The sequence below is a fragment of the Pseudomassariella vexata genome, assembly GCF_002105095.1.
Source record: "Pseudomassariella vexata strain CBS 129021 chromosome Unknown BCR38scaffold_15, whole genome shotgun sequence".
Classification (NCBI taxonomy): domain Eukaryota; kingdom Fungi; phylum Ascomycota; class Sordariomycetes; order Amphisphaeriales; family Pseudomassariaceae; genus Pseudomassariella; species Pseudomassariella vexata.
The window spans coordinates 830,776-843,364 of NW_024467970.1; the positions used below are offsets into that span (position 1 = coordinate 830,776).

Below are 12,589 nucleotides of genomic sequence, written 5' to 3' on the forward strand. Positions count from 1 at the left end.
TTTGTCCAAATTTAGATAAAGTTCCTAGGCGCTTAGACACTATCCTGCATGACTCGTGAACTTGTGAAGTTAGTAGTTGGACGGTGGCGGCTACATTTCGCAGGCTTTACAAGCAGCCTCTCGATGTACTTACCAAGTTCATAACATCATAACATGGAATGATCACAGAAATATCCCAGACATCATCGCCGGCGGGCTCCCAATTGTGTCTTACTGAATTGTTACGCTGCTCCAAGCTAGCTCTCAAATATCGACGTAATCTTCAATTTCAGGCCTCATACTTCCGTTCCGCCTATTCCGCCCGATCCGGCCGATCCGGAACCTCCAGGACTTCCAGGACAAGACTTGAGGTATCCAGTATATGTCGGAACGCCCGACTTGCGGAAGTGACCTGGTGAGTACATAATCACCACTCGGGAATGGACAATCGGACACTTTGAAGAACCCGAACAGGTACGAGCTTCGAAACGCTGGTGCCATTTTGACAGCTCAGTGAACTTTCGAACTCATGAATCGAGGTCACCCTCATACATGATCGTCATCATTCACGTACCACAGTGGAAATATTCATTACACGGTGAAAAGCAGTTTTATTCATATGAACTCCTTTTTGTGACTGCCGTGTCAATCATGCCATCCCTATGCCATCCCTTGTGATACTCTTAGATCTCAGCTTCGCACTGCTCGGCACTTTGAGATCCCAATACAGCTTATGCAAACCGTCAGGCACGAGGTATCCGATTCTGTTTGCTAGAAAGCCTGGATAATTTATGCAACCAGCTCAACGACACCACCAGCTTCGGTGATCTTCTTCTCCGCAAGCTTAGAGACCCATCGTGCGCGCACAACGATGGGGACTTGGGGAAGGCGGCCCTTGCCGAGAACCTTGGAGTAGCCGAGAGGGAGGAGGTCGATGACGGGAACGGTGTCCTTCTTCTCGCCCTTCAGGTAGGCATCGCGAGTCTCCTCGGGGACGAGAGACCAGAGCTATTGTAATTGTCAGTTATAAACTCGTACTATCATGTCCAAGCTATGCTTGTCGAGGGGACGCACCTTGTCCAAGTTGACGACGGGCTTCCAGAATGGGTTCTGTTGCTTGTGGAAGAAGCGCATACCACTATCATAACAAATCAGTGATCCTGTACGACGAATGTCCTGTGGTAATATAGAAGTTCTGGGTTATGGTCCGCGAACAAAGTGCCCAATGCCAACCAGGCTCAATTGGGCGATCTTTGTACTAGACAGACCGGAGAGGAAAGATGAAATAAGGATCTGAAGGCTGCATACACTTTACCGAAGTAACCGGGATGGTACTTGTCCATGTTGGTACGGTGGTGGTGCTGACCACCGGCCTATGACGATTGACTATAATCAGTTTTGTCTTAGCGTAGGAGGAATATAGACTAGACGCACCAAACCACGACCACCAGGATGCTTGCGGTGCTTGCCTACGCGACCCTTGCCTGCGGAGACATGGCCACGGCTTGAAACTCATGTCAGCATCCATTGCAAAATTCTTGATGCGCCCAGACAACATGTATCATGGGTATTTTTCCCTGTCCACCATCGTCCCTTCCTCGTCGCGCACTTGGCTTGGTTGCATGTCTTCGTTCGATTGATGTCAGCCGCGCAAACTTTGTGACCCTCCTCTTGCGTTCGCAAGCTTGTTGTGCGTGCTTCCTTCAATGAAGATTGACATGATCCAGCCGGCGCTACGAGAGCAGGAACGATCGATGAATGGGCCTCAGAGGTAGCCTCTCCATTAGGAAATGAGAACCACCTACTGTTTGCGCGTCTATAGTCAACGTTAGCAGTTTATCAAATCATTCAGCCAGCTATTTGAGGAGCGTACCTTGCTGAGTCTGGTCGGCATGATGGCGGCTGGTGAACTGGTTGATGTGTAGTTGATGATTCTGCAATCAATTCACGGGTTCGCACTTTTGTGTGGGGTGGGGAAAAAACTTGTCAGTGTGGAACAGGAGTTTTCGCACTAACACAACCGAGAAGGGCTTCGGGTGATAGCGTGGCTTGAGCATGGATTCTCAAACTGGGTCTGAAAGTATGGCCACACATGGCAGGCACATCAGCCACATTAACAATGAACCACTTCAATTCAAATGTGCAACCAACCGACCGCAACTTTGATTGCCAGCCAACACGATCGATGAGATTGTAAGGCCTTTCGCGCTCATAGTCACGCATATCCGGAGCCTCGATCCTCACAGAACGCAATAAATTGAACGGCCAAGGCAAGGGCACATCCAGAGTAAGACGGTTTCATTGTCTGCCTTTGAGTCTATTTTGTACTAGACCTCCCTGTGCTCTTGTTGCCCTTCCGTTTTCCACAACTTCCAGTTGACAGTGACAAAGGTTCAGAATCGCATCTTATTTTCTTCTAAATCTATTCCTGTCAAGGTATCCGAATTATGACCTTGACGAAGTCTGACTTTCCCTTTCATGGTCGATTCAAGTGAACCGCATGCATCGTTGGTGCACCTCTACTCGAAGCAACTGTTATGAGACATGAAGTTCATGACCGGGCCTGTTGTGCAGTACTTGTGACGCATGGGCGAGGACTGCGAAAATTATCACAGGTTTCCACGTACAAAAATGGCCGAAGGCACCGAAAGGTCTGGGCCAACGAGTCTAGATCAAGTTGCAGATGGCATTCAGAAGATTGACTTTCACCACCCATACACGCCCTACGATGTGCAAGAGCAATTCATGGGGACAGTCTACGGTGTTCTAGAGAAAGGCAACAGCCAAGTAGGGATACTTGAAAGTCCAACCGGCACAGTAGGCCCAGCACTTGACCACTGCTTACTCGTGGCTGACTTTAGCAGGGCAAATCTCTTTCTCTGATATGCGCGGCTGTGACGTGGCTGCGAAACCACAAAAAGGCTAGCTTAGAGTATTCAATAACCGATGCTGCAAAGAACATCAAAGATGAGCCAGATTGGATTATCAATCAGATGCTCAAGAGCAAGAGGGAAGAACTTGTGAAGACATGGCAGGAAAGAGAAGCTCGACTGGAACAAATCCGTGCTAAGGAGAAGGCCCTTGAAATGCGTGGTATTAAGCGGCGGAAGCTTGACAACAGCATCAAAGGCAGTGCTTCTGACAGTCTGGGTGAAGATGAATGGCTGCTCGATGATCGAGATGACGACAGGCCGGAAAGTGATGGGGGTCTAGGCTATAGTAGAGAGACAAGGGCTTTGATGGAGAAGCTCGGGATGGGAGGGATCAAAGCCCAGGACGATGCCAATGAGTCAGGACACCAGGAAATCAAGGTGTGCTCCCCAGATAACTCGCCGAGTGAGTGAATGGCATGTTGATTTCAAATGCAGATATACTATACCTCGAGGACACATTCGCAGTTGACACAATTCATCTCAGAATTGCGACGACCGGCCTTCCCACCGTCAATACCAGACTCTCTGCTTTCTGGAGACGCCGCATCTGACCCCGAAGCGATCAAGCATCTGCCCCTTTCGTCCCGTCAACGCCTCTGCATCAACCCAGCTGTCTCCAAGCTCGGATCTCTGTCGGCAATAAACGACAGATGTTCCGAGTTGCAGCAGCCCAGGTCGAAGAGCAAATGCCAATTCGTGCCAAATGCCGAAAACTTGGCTCAAACACACCAGTTCCGAGATGGTGCTCTGGCGACGCTCCCCGATATTGAGGACTTGTTTGAACTGGGCAAGAAACTCTCGGTGTGTCCTTACTATGCCTCGAGAACTGCCATTGCTGGTGCCGAGATCGTCACACTTCCCTATCCGCTGCTCTTGCAGAAGACTGCTAGAGATGCACTGGGCATCAAGCTGGAGGGGAATGTGGTCATCATTGACGAAGCCCACAATATCATGGATGCTGTGGCGAATGTGCATGCCGCAGAGATAGGTCTCGGTGAACTGAAGCGTGGAAGGCAGATGCTTGGAGTATATGTCAAGAGGTTTGGCAAGAAGTTAAAGGGCGAGAATCGCATCATGGTAGCTCAGGTAGCCAGGGTTGTTGATGGGCTGAGTGAATGGTTGGAGGGAGCGCTGAAGCAGAAGGTTCGCCCCTTTCAAACCCCCTGTGCATGAAGTCAACTACTGATTTACCATAGGCCGATCAAGGAATTGTCGACTCGAATGCTTTGCTCAGGACTAAAGGGATTGATCAAATTAATCTTTACAAACTAATCCAATACATCCAGGACTCCAAGCTAACCTACAAGATTGAGGGGTACGCAACGCACGTTGAAGAGGGTGCAGGCAGCGGCACGACACACCCAGTGTCCTCAACTCCGGTACTTCACACCCTTCTATCTTTTATCGTTACTCTCACGAACCTGAGTTCGGAAGGCCGCATCTTCTACCACAAGACTAGCGGCAAAGATCAAAATCTTGACATCAAGCTCTCCTACCTCCTCCTCTCACCAACCCACGCTTTCTCATCCATTACATCATCTGCCCACGCGGTTATTCTGGCAGGCGGCACCATGTCGCCATTCGAGGACTACACCGCCCACTTGTTTCCAAACCTGCCAAAAAGCAAGGTCACGACGCTGAGCTGCGGGCACGTCATTCCCAGCTCCAGTCTATGCGTATGGACCCTCACTTCGAACAGGCCCAAAAGCATCGAGTATGAATTCAGCTTCCAAAAGCGAAGTGACCGGTCCATGATCCATGAGCTTGGGCTTGCCATCCTGAATGTGTGCGGCGCCGTGCCAGACGGCGTTGTCGTGTTTTTCCCAAGCTACGGGTATCTAGACGAGGTTGTCGCTGCTTGGTCTGCTCTAGACCCGCAACAACCAGCTTCGATCTGGGACCGCCTCCAGGGCAAGAAGTCGGTGTTCAGGGAGACGAAAGGTGGATCTAGTGATGAGACGCTGAAGCAGTACAGCGAGGCTATTCTTGGCGATGGAGACTCGGGAAAGTCGACACCCCCGGTCAAGCTAGGAGTGAAAGCCGCAACAACCAAGGGAGCACTATTACTCAGTGTAGTGGGTGGGAAGATGAGCGAGGGCATCAACTTCTCGGACCGTCTAGGTCGATGCGTCATCATCGTGGGGCTACCTTATCCCAACATTAACTCACCGGACTGGAAAGCCAGAATTGAGTATATCGAATCGACCACTATGTCGCGTCTCACTGCTCCGGTGAACGACGATGCCTCGGCTCAACCTGCATTGTCGAGATCAGAGGCGGTATCCCTGGCGAAGCAGGCATCTCGCGACTTTTACGAAAATGCCTGCATGCGCGCTGTGAATCAAAGTATTGGGCGTGCGATTAGGCACAAGGGCGACTATGCGGCCATTGTGCTGGTGGATAGGCGATTCGGGAATGAGAGAATTAGGTGGAAGTTGCCAGGTTGGATTCGAGGGGGCGTGGTGGAAGGGAGCGAGAAGCAGGGGTTGGGCCAGTTGATGGGTAAGATGAGTGGTTTCTTTAGGGGTAAAGGGGAAGTATGAGGATGCGCTTCACGGCGTGTATATCCTTATACTACTGAGGCTTGGTTACGTTGATAACCTTGGACGAGCTCCTCTCTTTACAGCAATACAAACCGCTGTGCTAAGAGCCGAGGACGAGGGTCGCTGTCTTGAAGTCCCATGCGATCTAGCATCGCCTGAACCCATTCAGATTGAAACCAGCAGTGTTTCTAGAAGAAAACCACGTTGTATATTGCCTGTCCGTGCTTGAAAGCGTGTATTAACCCTTATCAAGCATCAGGCTAGTTGAAGCTTGTCCGACGGGGATGCGGAACCCTACGGGGAAGTGGTTGCCGTGATGAAACTGATTGGGCCTAATGAATTCAACCCCCGGTGCGACATCATGAATCCCGCAAAGCTGCACCTCACGTCTGACAACATTTAATGCATTGCTTTCCATAACACGAAGCCGGGTCGTCAAAAGGAAGTTTGTCATTCCCTAGATTTCCCAAGTTTGAAACGGCTTGGTTGGGGAAGTGCAAGCTCGATTTTCATTCGTCTTCGTTGCTTGCCGGAGACTGAAGTGGAGACATCGTCGAGCACATCAACCTGGATATCGCACACTATGTTCACTTGCACCACCCTGCCTCGCCTCCGGTCCTGCGCCAGCATACGCGTAACCTGTCGTGTAAGTACTTGCAGTACCAGAACCAGCATCCCGCCTCGCCTCTACAGCACACGCACCATCCCGGAAGCCAAACGACATGACGCGACTAGGCCTTCGCTTCAAGCCACCAGCCCAAGCTACCTGGCTATCGTCGCAGGAGTAGGCGCATTCATCGGGGCTGGCTACGCTACTTTCTGGCTCGCCGACACTGACGCCCAGGAAGTACCGCTTCTCACAAGCGCTCAGGATGCACCTACGAATAAGCTCGCCGTCAAGCCCGGCCCGGACGAGGCCGAGGTCTCGCGCATCTTAAACCAAGACAAAGGGGCGTACACCCGGCGCGGGGCCAACGGTTCGGGCTTCGAGCAGTATGATGGCGTACGCATCGCATCTAATGGCCCAACCGAGGACTTTTTCGTGCACGGCATGTTTCCTTCGCCGCTCGCGGGCGGTGGAGGAGGCAATTGGATGGCGTGGGGTGTATTTGATGGGCATGCGGGGTCGCAGACGGCGGAGCATTTGACGAAGCAGCTTCTGCCGTTCGTAAGGCATTCATTACAAGATGTCACCCGATCGATTAGTCCTAGGGTCCAAGAATCAGAGAATGCACCAGTGGAGGCCGTTCAGTCGGCCATCAAGAACGCGTTTGTCGCACTGGACGATGCCATCATCAATGGCGCCATCGAGGCCGTGCGAAATGACGAGTCGTACCAGGATAAGGTCATGAAACTTGCAATCGGTTACGCCGGCTCATGCGCCCTGCTCTCGTTGTTCGACCCCGACACGAAAACCCTCCACGTTGCATGCGCAGGCGACTCCCGAGCTGTGCTGGGGCGGAAAGGGGCCGATGGAACATGGGAGACCGTCCCGCTCTCTGTCGACCAGACTGGAGCGAATGAAGCCGAGATCGCACGCATCAACGCCGAACACCCCGGGGAGGAGGGTATCTGCAAAAACGGCCGAATGCTCGGACTCATGGTGACGCGGGCTCTGGGAGACGGGCGTTGGAAGTGGACTAATGAGTTCCAGAAGGAAGTTACGAGCGCGTATAATGCACCTGCTCTCAACGCCAAGTATCCGATCAAGACACCGCCATATCTTATCGCTGAGCCGGTTGTCACGTCAACCAAGATCAATACCGAGCAGCCAACCTTCCTCATCATGGCTTCGGATGGGCTGTGGGACCGATTGTCTAGTGAGCAGGCAGTTGGGTTGATTATCCAGTGGTTAGACTGGAGGGCAAAGGGGAAGCCCCTGTCCCAAGGACCGGAGAAACAATATGCTCCGTTCGACTTGCAGAGGTATAGCTGGGAGACGGAGAATCCGATCAAGTTTAGGGAAGAGAGGACTACGATACAAGACGACAATGCGGCGGTTCACCTGGTGAGAAATGCACTGGGTGGTAATAACCATGAGATGGTTGCTGGAACACTGGTGTTTGGTCCGCCGTTTAGCAGATATGTCCGTGACGACATTACGGTACAGGTTGTTATTTTCAAGAGTCAATGAATGGGAGCTGGAGTTTCCGACAAGACGTTCTCTCAAGTTAGCTGTTTGTTCGTATTGGCGTTTGTGGCATGGTCTTCTGCATTGACATTGACGACCTCGGTGGCTTAGATGGAGATAGTTTGGTACGGTCCAACGGTAGATGATATTTACTTCTCAAGCTTCAGAATAGGCCGAGAGAGCTGGACAGTACAAGTATTTCCATTGAACCAGGTGAACGGCCGAGTGCTGGATTCTTACTCCCTGTCTAGCACTCAGACTTTGACGAGGTTACTTGAGACCAATGGCGCAAAGGTGAGGACGACATTTGACGTGCAGTCACGAATCAAATCTGGTAACAACACAGACACTTTAGAAATGCAAAATTCATACTCGGCATGAATGACGACAATAGGATATAATACTTCCTTAGATATCCTTTGAAGAAAACGCGTTTATCGATATGTAGGTAAGCAAACTGCGATGTACGATTTAGATATACACTATCGCTCCCAACACCAATAGCTATGGCCACAGAGAGGTCAAAAATTCAGAATCAAACAAGATTCATGATAGGCATATTGCACCTCGGTATATGCGTTTTTAATCACCTCGGGGCTTCTTTCGAGTTATGCCGTTCCCAGAATATCATTGAGAGCAAGACTACCGACCACGTCGATCCGAAGAGCAGCATTGGCTTGAGCCGCCTAAAATGATAGACTGTAGATTTCATATCTTGGATTATTTGGGATTAATCACAACTTTCAATGTAACAGACAGCCTGCATGAATGCGGCGAATGACCCCCAAATCATCGATGCCGAAGTGGGGCCCAGGCTGTAGTTTCAGGCGCTCAGGGTGGGGGCGCACCTTCCGCATTTGTGACGCAAACACTGCAGGCAACTTCAACAACTCATTCCAGGAAACACACCAGGACCTTACACCACTACCGAAATTTTACAGGAGTTCAGCGTCCACTGCCCAACTATCAACAATAAAGTCACGCTGCTATTTCTGTTAAATTCTGCACCATGGTGTTTGTCACAGAAGTAGTCATCTTCGCAATGGAGCCCGGCGCCGATCTAGCGCCCCTCGAACCAATGCGGAAGACCCTCCTAGAGCAACCGGGCTGCCGCCGAGTGCGCTACTCCAAGCAACATGAAGACGCCGCTAAACTCGTCCTCTTTGTCGACTGGGAGGATGTCTCATCCCACGAGCTCTTCGTGCAAAGCCCGGGTTACGGTTCTTTCCTGGCCAACATCGCCCCTCTAATCACCGCACCTCCGGCACCTTACCACGTGCCCTTTGACCCGTCCCCGCCCACGGTCCTGGACAACTTCGTCTCCATTGCCTCGACCAGCGCGGCGGGCAAGTCGGCCGTTGCCGAAGTGGCACACGCGTATTTCCCCACGGGAGACGAGTTTACCCTGCAGATGCAGCAGGACGCGTTGATTGCTGTGCAGCAGTTTATTGATGAGACGAAGGAAGCACTTGTGGCGACGGGGGGGAGTGGGGAGTGCGCGCATGGGTTTGCGCTCGAGGAGGTGGAGTGGAAGGGTGAGATGTGTCGTGCGCTGGTCTTAGTGTTAGGATGGGAGAGCATTGAGGCGCATATGGCGTTTCGCAAAACTGAGGTGTTTAAGGAGAAGGTTGGGTTGTTGAGGGGGATGGCGGGGTCTAAGGGGATGACGGTTTGGCATGTTAAGAATGAGGTGTTTGTGAAGTAAGTTGGGGCTGCAGGCTGCTTAGGCGTAGAATCCAAATCCCATTATACAGTACGACAATATGTCACGGGCGTCGGTTCCTTATTTTCCCCAGCCTCTTCAATTGCATGTAATTCATTCTGCCTGCAAACCATGTTGACTCTGGAAGCATTCTAAGCGCTTTTTCCGCGTTCGGGCATCATGATATTCCGCAGTTGAGATTGGCTTGCTGCGACAGATGATTAGACCGTCTGTCGCAGGGCCAATTAATTACCCACACAATGCTACAAAAACGTTCAAAGACAAACATATCCGCCATGGTGTTGTTGATATGGGCAAGTCTGTCCCATAGACCATGGACCACCTCGAGCGCCTTTTATACACCCTCGAATTCTTTGACATGAGGAGAAAACAGCAAGCCATATGACCTGCGTTGCTGGGCTGTTAACTATTTCTCAAGAACAAAGAACTCGAGGTTGTATAAAAGGCGCTCGAGGTGGCCAATAATCCATGGGACGGACTTACCCATATCAGCAACAACAAACTGGAAGCTATCATCCCCTTCCACCGCTTGGGCGACCTCAATCAAGTGGGCCACAGCTATAACTAACGCTACTAGCCCTCCTACAAGCTACCCTAGCTTCGCGTTACCATAATAACACCTTATATGAAGTAATTTGGGCATTTTTAATTCATATTATCCAAGTAGCAGAATTAAGGGACATTAGACACTGTACTGTTCTGAGCGTATAGATATTCCTACTTGAAGTCATAGCGTATTAAAGGCTACTTAGGCTTTAGTATCTAGAAATCCAATTTACTCTAGTACGGTCCGCGCCCCACTTACATTACATGAAGCCCTTCACGACTAGATGTATCGGAGTTCGATAGACTTTCAAACTCAAGTAAATAAAAAAAAGAAAACCTGGCTATACGGTTTGTATTTGCAAATATATAGGCGAGGTATGTTTGATTTGCTTGCTTTGATTTGCTTTATGTCGTTCGCTGGGTCTGTGAGGGCTAAGGAAAGGGATTGTACGAGTTTTCTTATTGACTAGGTAACTAGCTAGCGACACCACTAACTCAGTCAAACCATGCCAATCTTAATAGAAATGCTTGACAAACATGATGGCCAACGGCCACCATGTCGAGGATCAAAGTCGACGTACAAAGCGAAAACAGTCGGCGTTGGTGCGCCACCGAGTACTTTTCGACGAATGCAGCATAATCTTGAACCGTAATGGCTTAAGTGATGTCTCAATATCAGGGTTACTGCTATGTTGGGCCTGAGTCATCTGATACAATGGTATTGGCTTGATGCGGCATCCACGATTGCCAAAGAAAGGTCCAGTATATAAAAGAGTTCAAGCTAGTATCTAAAGCGAACCCTTGTATCCTACGAAAACATTATTACCGATAGTAAAGAACAGGAATAATATAACAAGCCTGAGAAGCATATTTTTAGCTGAGAGGTGTTGGACCAAATTGACCGTCAAAAGACGAGGGACCCACTCGTTGTAGAATGAGGTATTTTTGGTAGTTATAAGGTCTGACACACCCCCTCAGCTTGGAGAGATATCGTCAAGTTGTGTAGCATCTGGCTTATGTCGTTGGTTGGCTTCGTTGGCCGTCGTACATCTTTTCATCTACGGTGTCTGCAGGGCCTTGAACATCTTTTTTATTGTCCGCCCCTCTACCTTGAGTATGAATTCTGTAATAAAACTCTTATTTTTTGACGCGGTTTGGCTATGTCTCGAACCATTGCCGATGATCTTATGCGGAATTAGAGGACTGATAATACCCGAGAAAATCTTGCAGTCTTAAGACGCAAACCCGGGCTCATAACTGTTGGACCAAATTGACCGTCAAAAGACGAGGGACCCACTCGTTGTAGAATGAGGTATTTTTGGTAGTTATCAGGTCTGACAATAGGCTCCTGATAGCTTGTCTGCTATAATATGGCAGGCACGGGGAAAAGAAAAAAAATAAAAACGAAAATATAAGACGACACGATGCGGAAGAGGAACAAAAAGCTGAGACGTCCGATTAGCTTCTATAATTATATATGTGGGGAGACAGATCTTGTAAAATACCACGCAATTAGCTAAGACAATGGTCCAGAACATTCAGACTTCAGGTTTACGATAAGCTGGGTTTCTATCGGTACATTGGAACTTAGAGTTTTAGAGAGTTGAGGTACGTGCATTTATTATTCTATACAGCGTACACATTTATTGGGGAAGTAGTAGCAGTTTGGTGCAGATTACTAGTATTCGGAAGTACCGTCAAGAATGACATATAGCTGAAAAATGACAGATACACGTCCTAGACCCACTGCTAACGCAATGGCAAAAGCGTTTCGCCTGGCGGTGGATACGGACAGCTCAGAATGATCGCTGAGCCGTGTACGAAGCATCAGATTACTGGACGATATACCGAATATCGCTCGCACGAAATTGAGTACTCGCTAACTCAGCTGCATAAACGCGCTACTTAATTTGATCTGGGATATCAAGGGGTTGTGGACATTGTGGTTGTCGTATGATGCAGGGGGTTGGTTTCCAATGCTTTGTCCTCGCGGGGCTACCATGGAGGCAGGTTCGCAGAGCAATATTAGAACACGATATCAACAAGGACGGGAGTCTTAAGCACCTGAGGGTTTGTCTCACTGAGAAGACTCAAAACTCACTGTACAACATACTTGTTGGTTCCAGCAACCTCAAGACTTTGCAGTACACATATTCCATGACGGATAAGGAATGAACAGACTCGACAAAGCGCCCGTTGTCTGCCATGAAGAGTATGAAAGACGTTCTCTGTCAATGCACCAACAACTTGGTTTCGCTTGACTTGGATACAGTTAGCTGCACGTTCCATAATGAGGGTCTTAACACAGCATTGGGGAACGATTAACAATTGGCTACTTGTCTCCCGTATCTCAAGAGTCTCCAACACCTTACCATAGACATCAGGTGAATTTTCGGCAACACTTTTATCCAGAATCAACAACAACTCGAGACATCTTGCTGAGACGGGTTTACAATTTACCGAGAGGGTTGGTCGACGTGGAGATTGTTACAGACCGTACCATGTATGACCTAGAATTTTTCAAGACTGACATCTAACGCGAGAGTATGCATATTTATGGCTGCTGTCTATAGCCAAGGAGTTCTAAGCAGATCATAAGTCCTAGCTCTAAAAGCTTCAGAAGGTGGTTGTCCGTGTTCCTTTGCTATTTCATGAAGGGAATAGACATGACTTGGTTGATACAATACCAAGTCTAACTTGTGGCTTCAGGAATTCTGGCGCTTTCTTCCGATGG

At 49.5% G+C, this 12,589-nt stretch overlaps 4 protein-coding genes across 4 annotated transcripts; 3 read left to right on the forward strand and 1 right to left on the reverse strand.

Moving 5' to 3' along the window:
- Positions 1-768: 768 nt before the first annotated feature.
- Positions 769-1,873, reverse strand: BCR38DRAFT_489266 (ribosomal protein L18e/L15P; the record flags this gene model as incomplete). Its single annotated transcript, XM_040864375.1, has 6 exons — positions 769-987; positions 1,054-1,117; positions 1,288-1,352; positions 1,414-1,483; positions 1,785-1,795; positions 1,853-1,873. The coding sequence occupies 6 exons, from the start codon at positions 1,871-1,873 to the stop codon at positions 769-771; spliced, it is 450 nt and encodes a 149-aa protein (XP_040711719.1).
- A 737-nt stretch (positions 1,874-2,610) lies between these two features.
- On the forward strand, positions 2,611-5,455 carry BCR38DRAFT_413226 (helicase C-terminal domain-containing protein; the record flags this gene model as incomplete). Its single annotated transcript, XM_040858810.1, has 4 exons — positions 2,611-2,796; positions 2,844-3,290; positions 3,348-4,055; positions 4,109-5,455. The coding sequence occupies 4 exons, from the start codon at positions 2,611-2,613 to the stop codon at positions 5,453-5,455; spliced, it is 2,688 nt and encodes an 895-aa protein (XP_040711720.1).
- A 583-nt stretch (positions 5,456-6,038) lies between these two features.
- Positions 6,039-7,589, forward strand: BCR38DRAFT_460741 (phosphatase 2C-like domain-containing protein; the record flags this gene model as incomplete). Its single annotated transcript, XM_040862446.1, has 2 exons — positions 6,039-6,101; positions 6,357-7,589. 2 exons carry the CDS (start codon positions 6,039-6,041, stop codon positions 7,587-7,589), a joined length of 1,296 nt encoding a protein of 431 aa, XP_040711721.1.
- An 864-nt stretch (positions 7,590-8,453) lies between these two features.
- BCR38DRAFT_446992 (uncharacterized protein) lies at positions 8,454-9,380 on the forward strand. The gene has a single exon (XM_040861127.1). It carries the CDS (start codon positions 8,596-8,598, stop codon positions 9,289-9,291), a length of 696 nt encoding a protein of 231 aa, XP_040711722.1. The 5' UTR covers positions 8,454-8,595; the 3' UTR covers positions 9,292-9,380.
- The last annotated feature ends 3,209 nt before the right edge of the window (positions 9,381-12,589 follow it).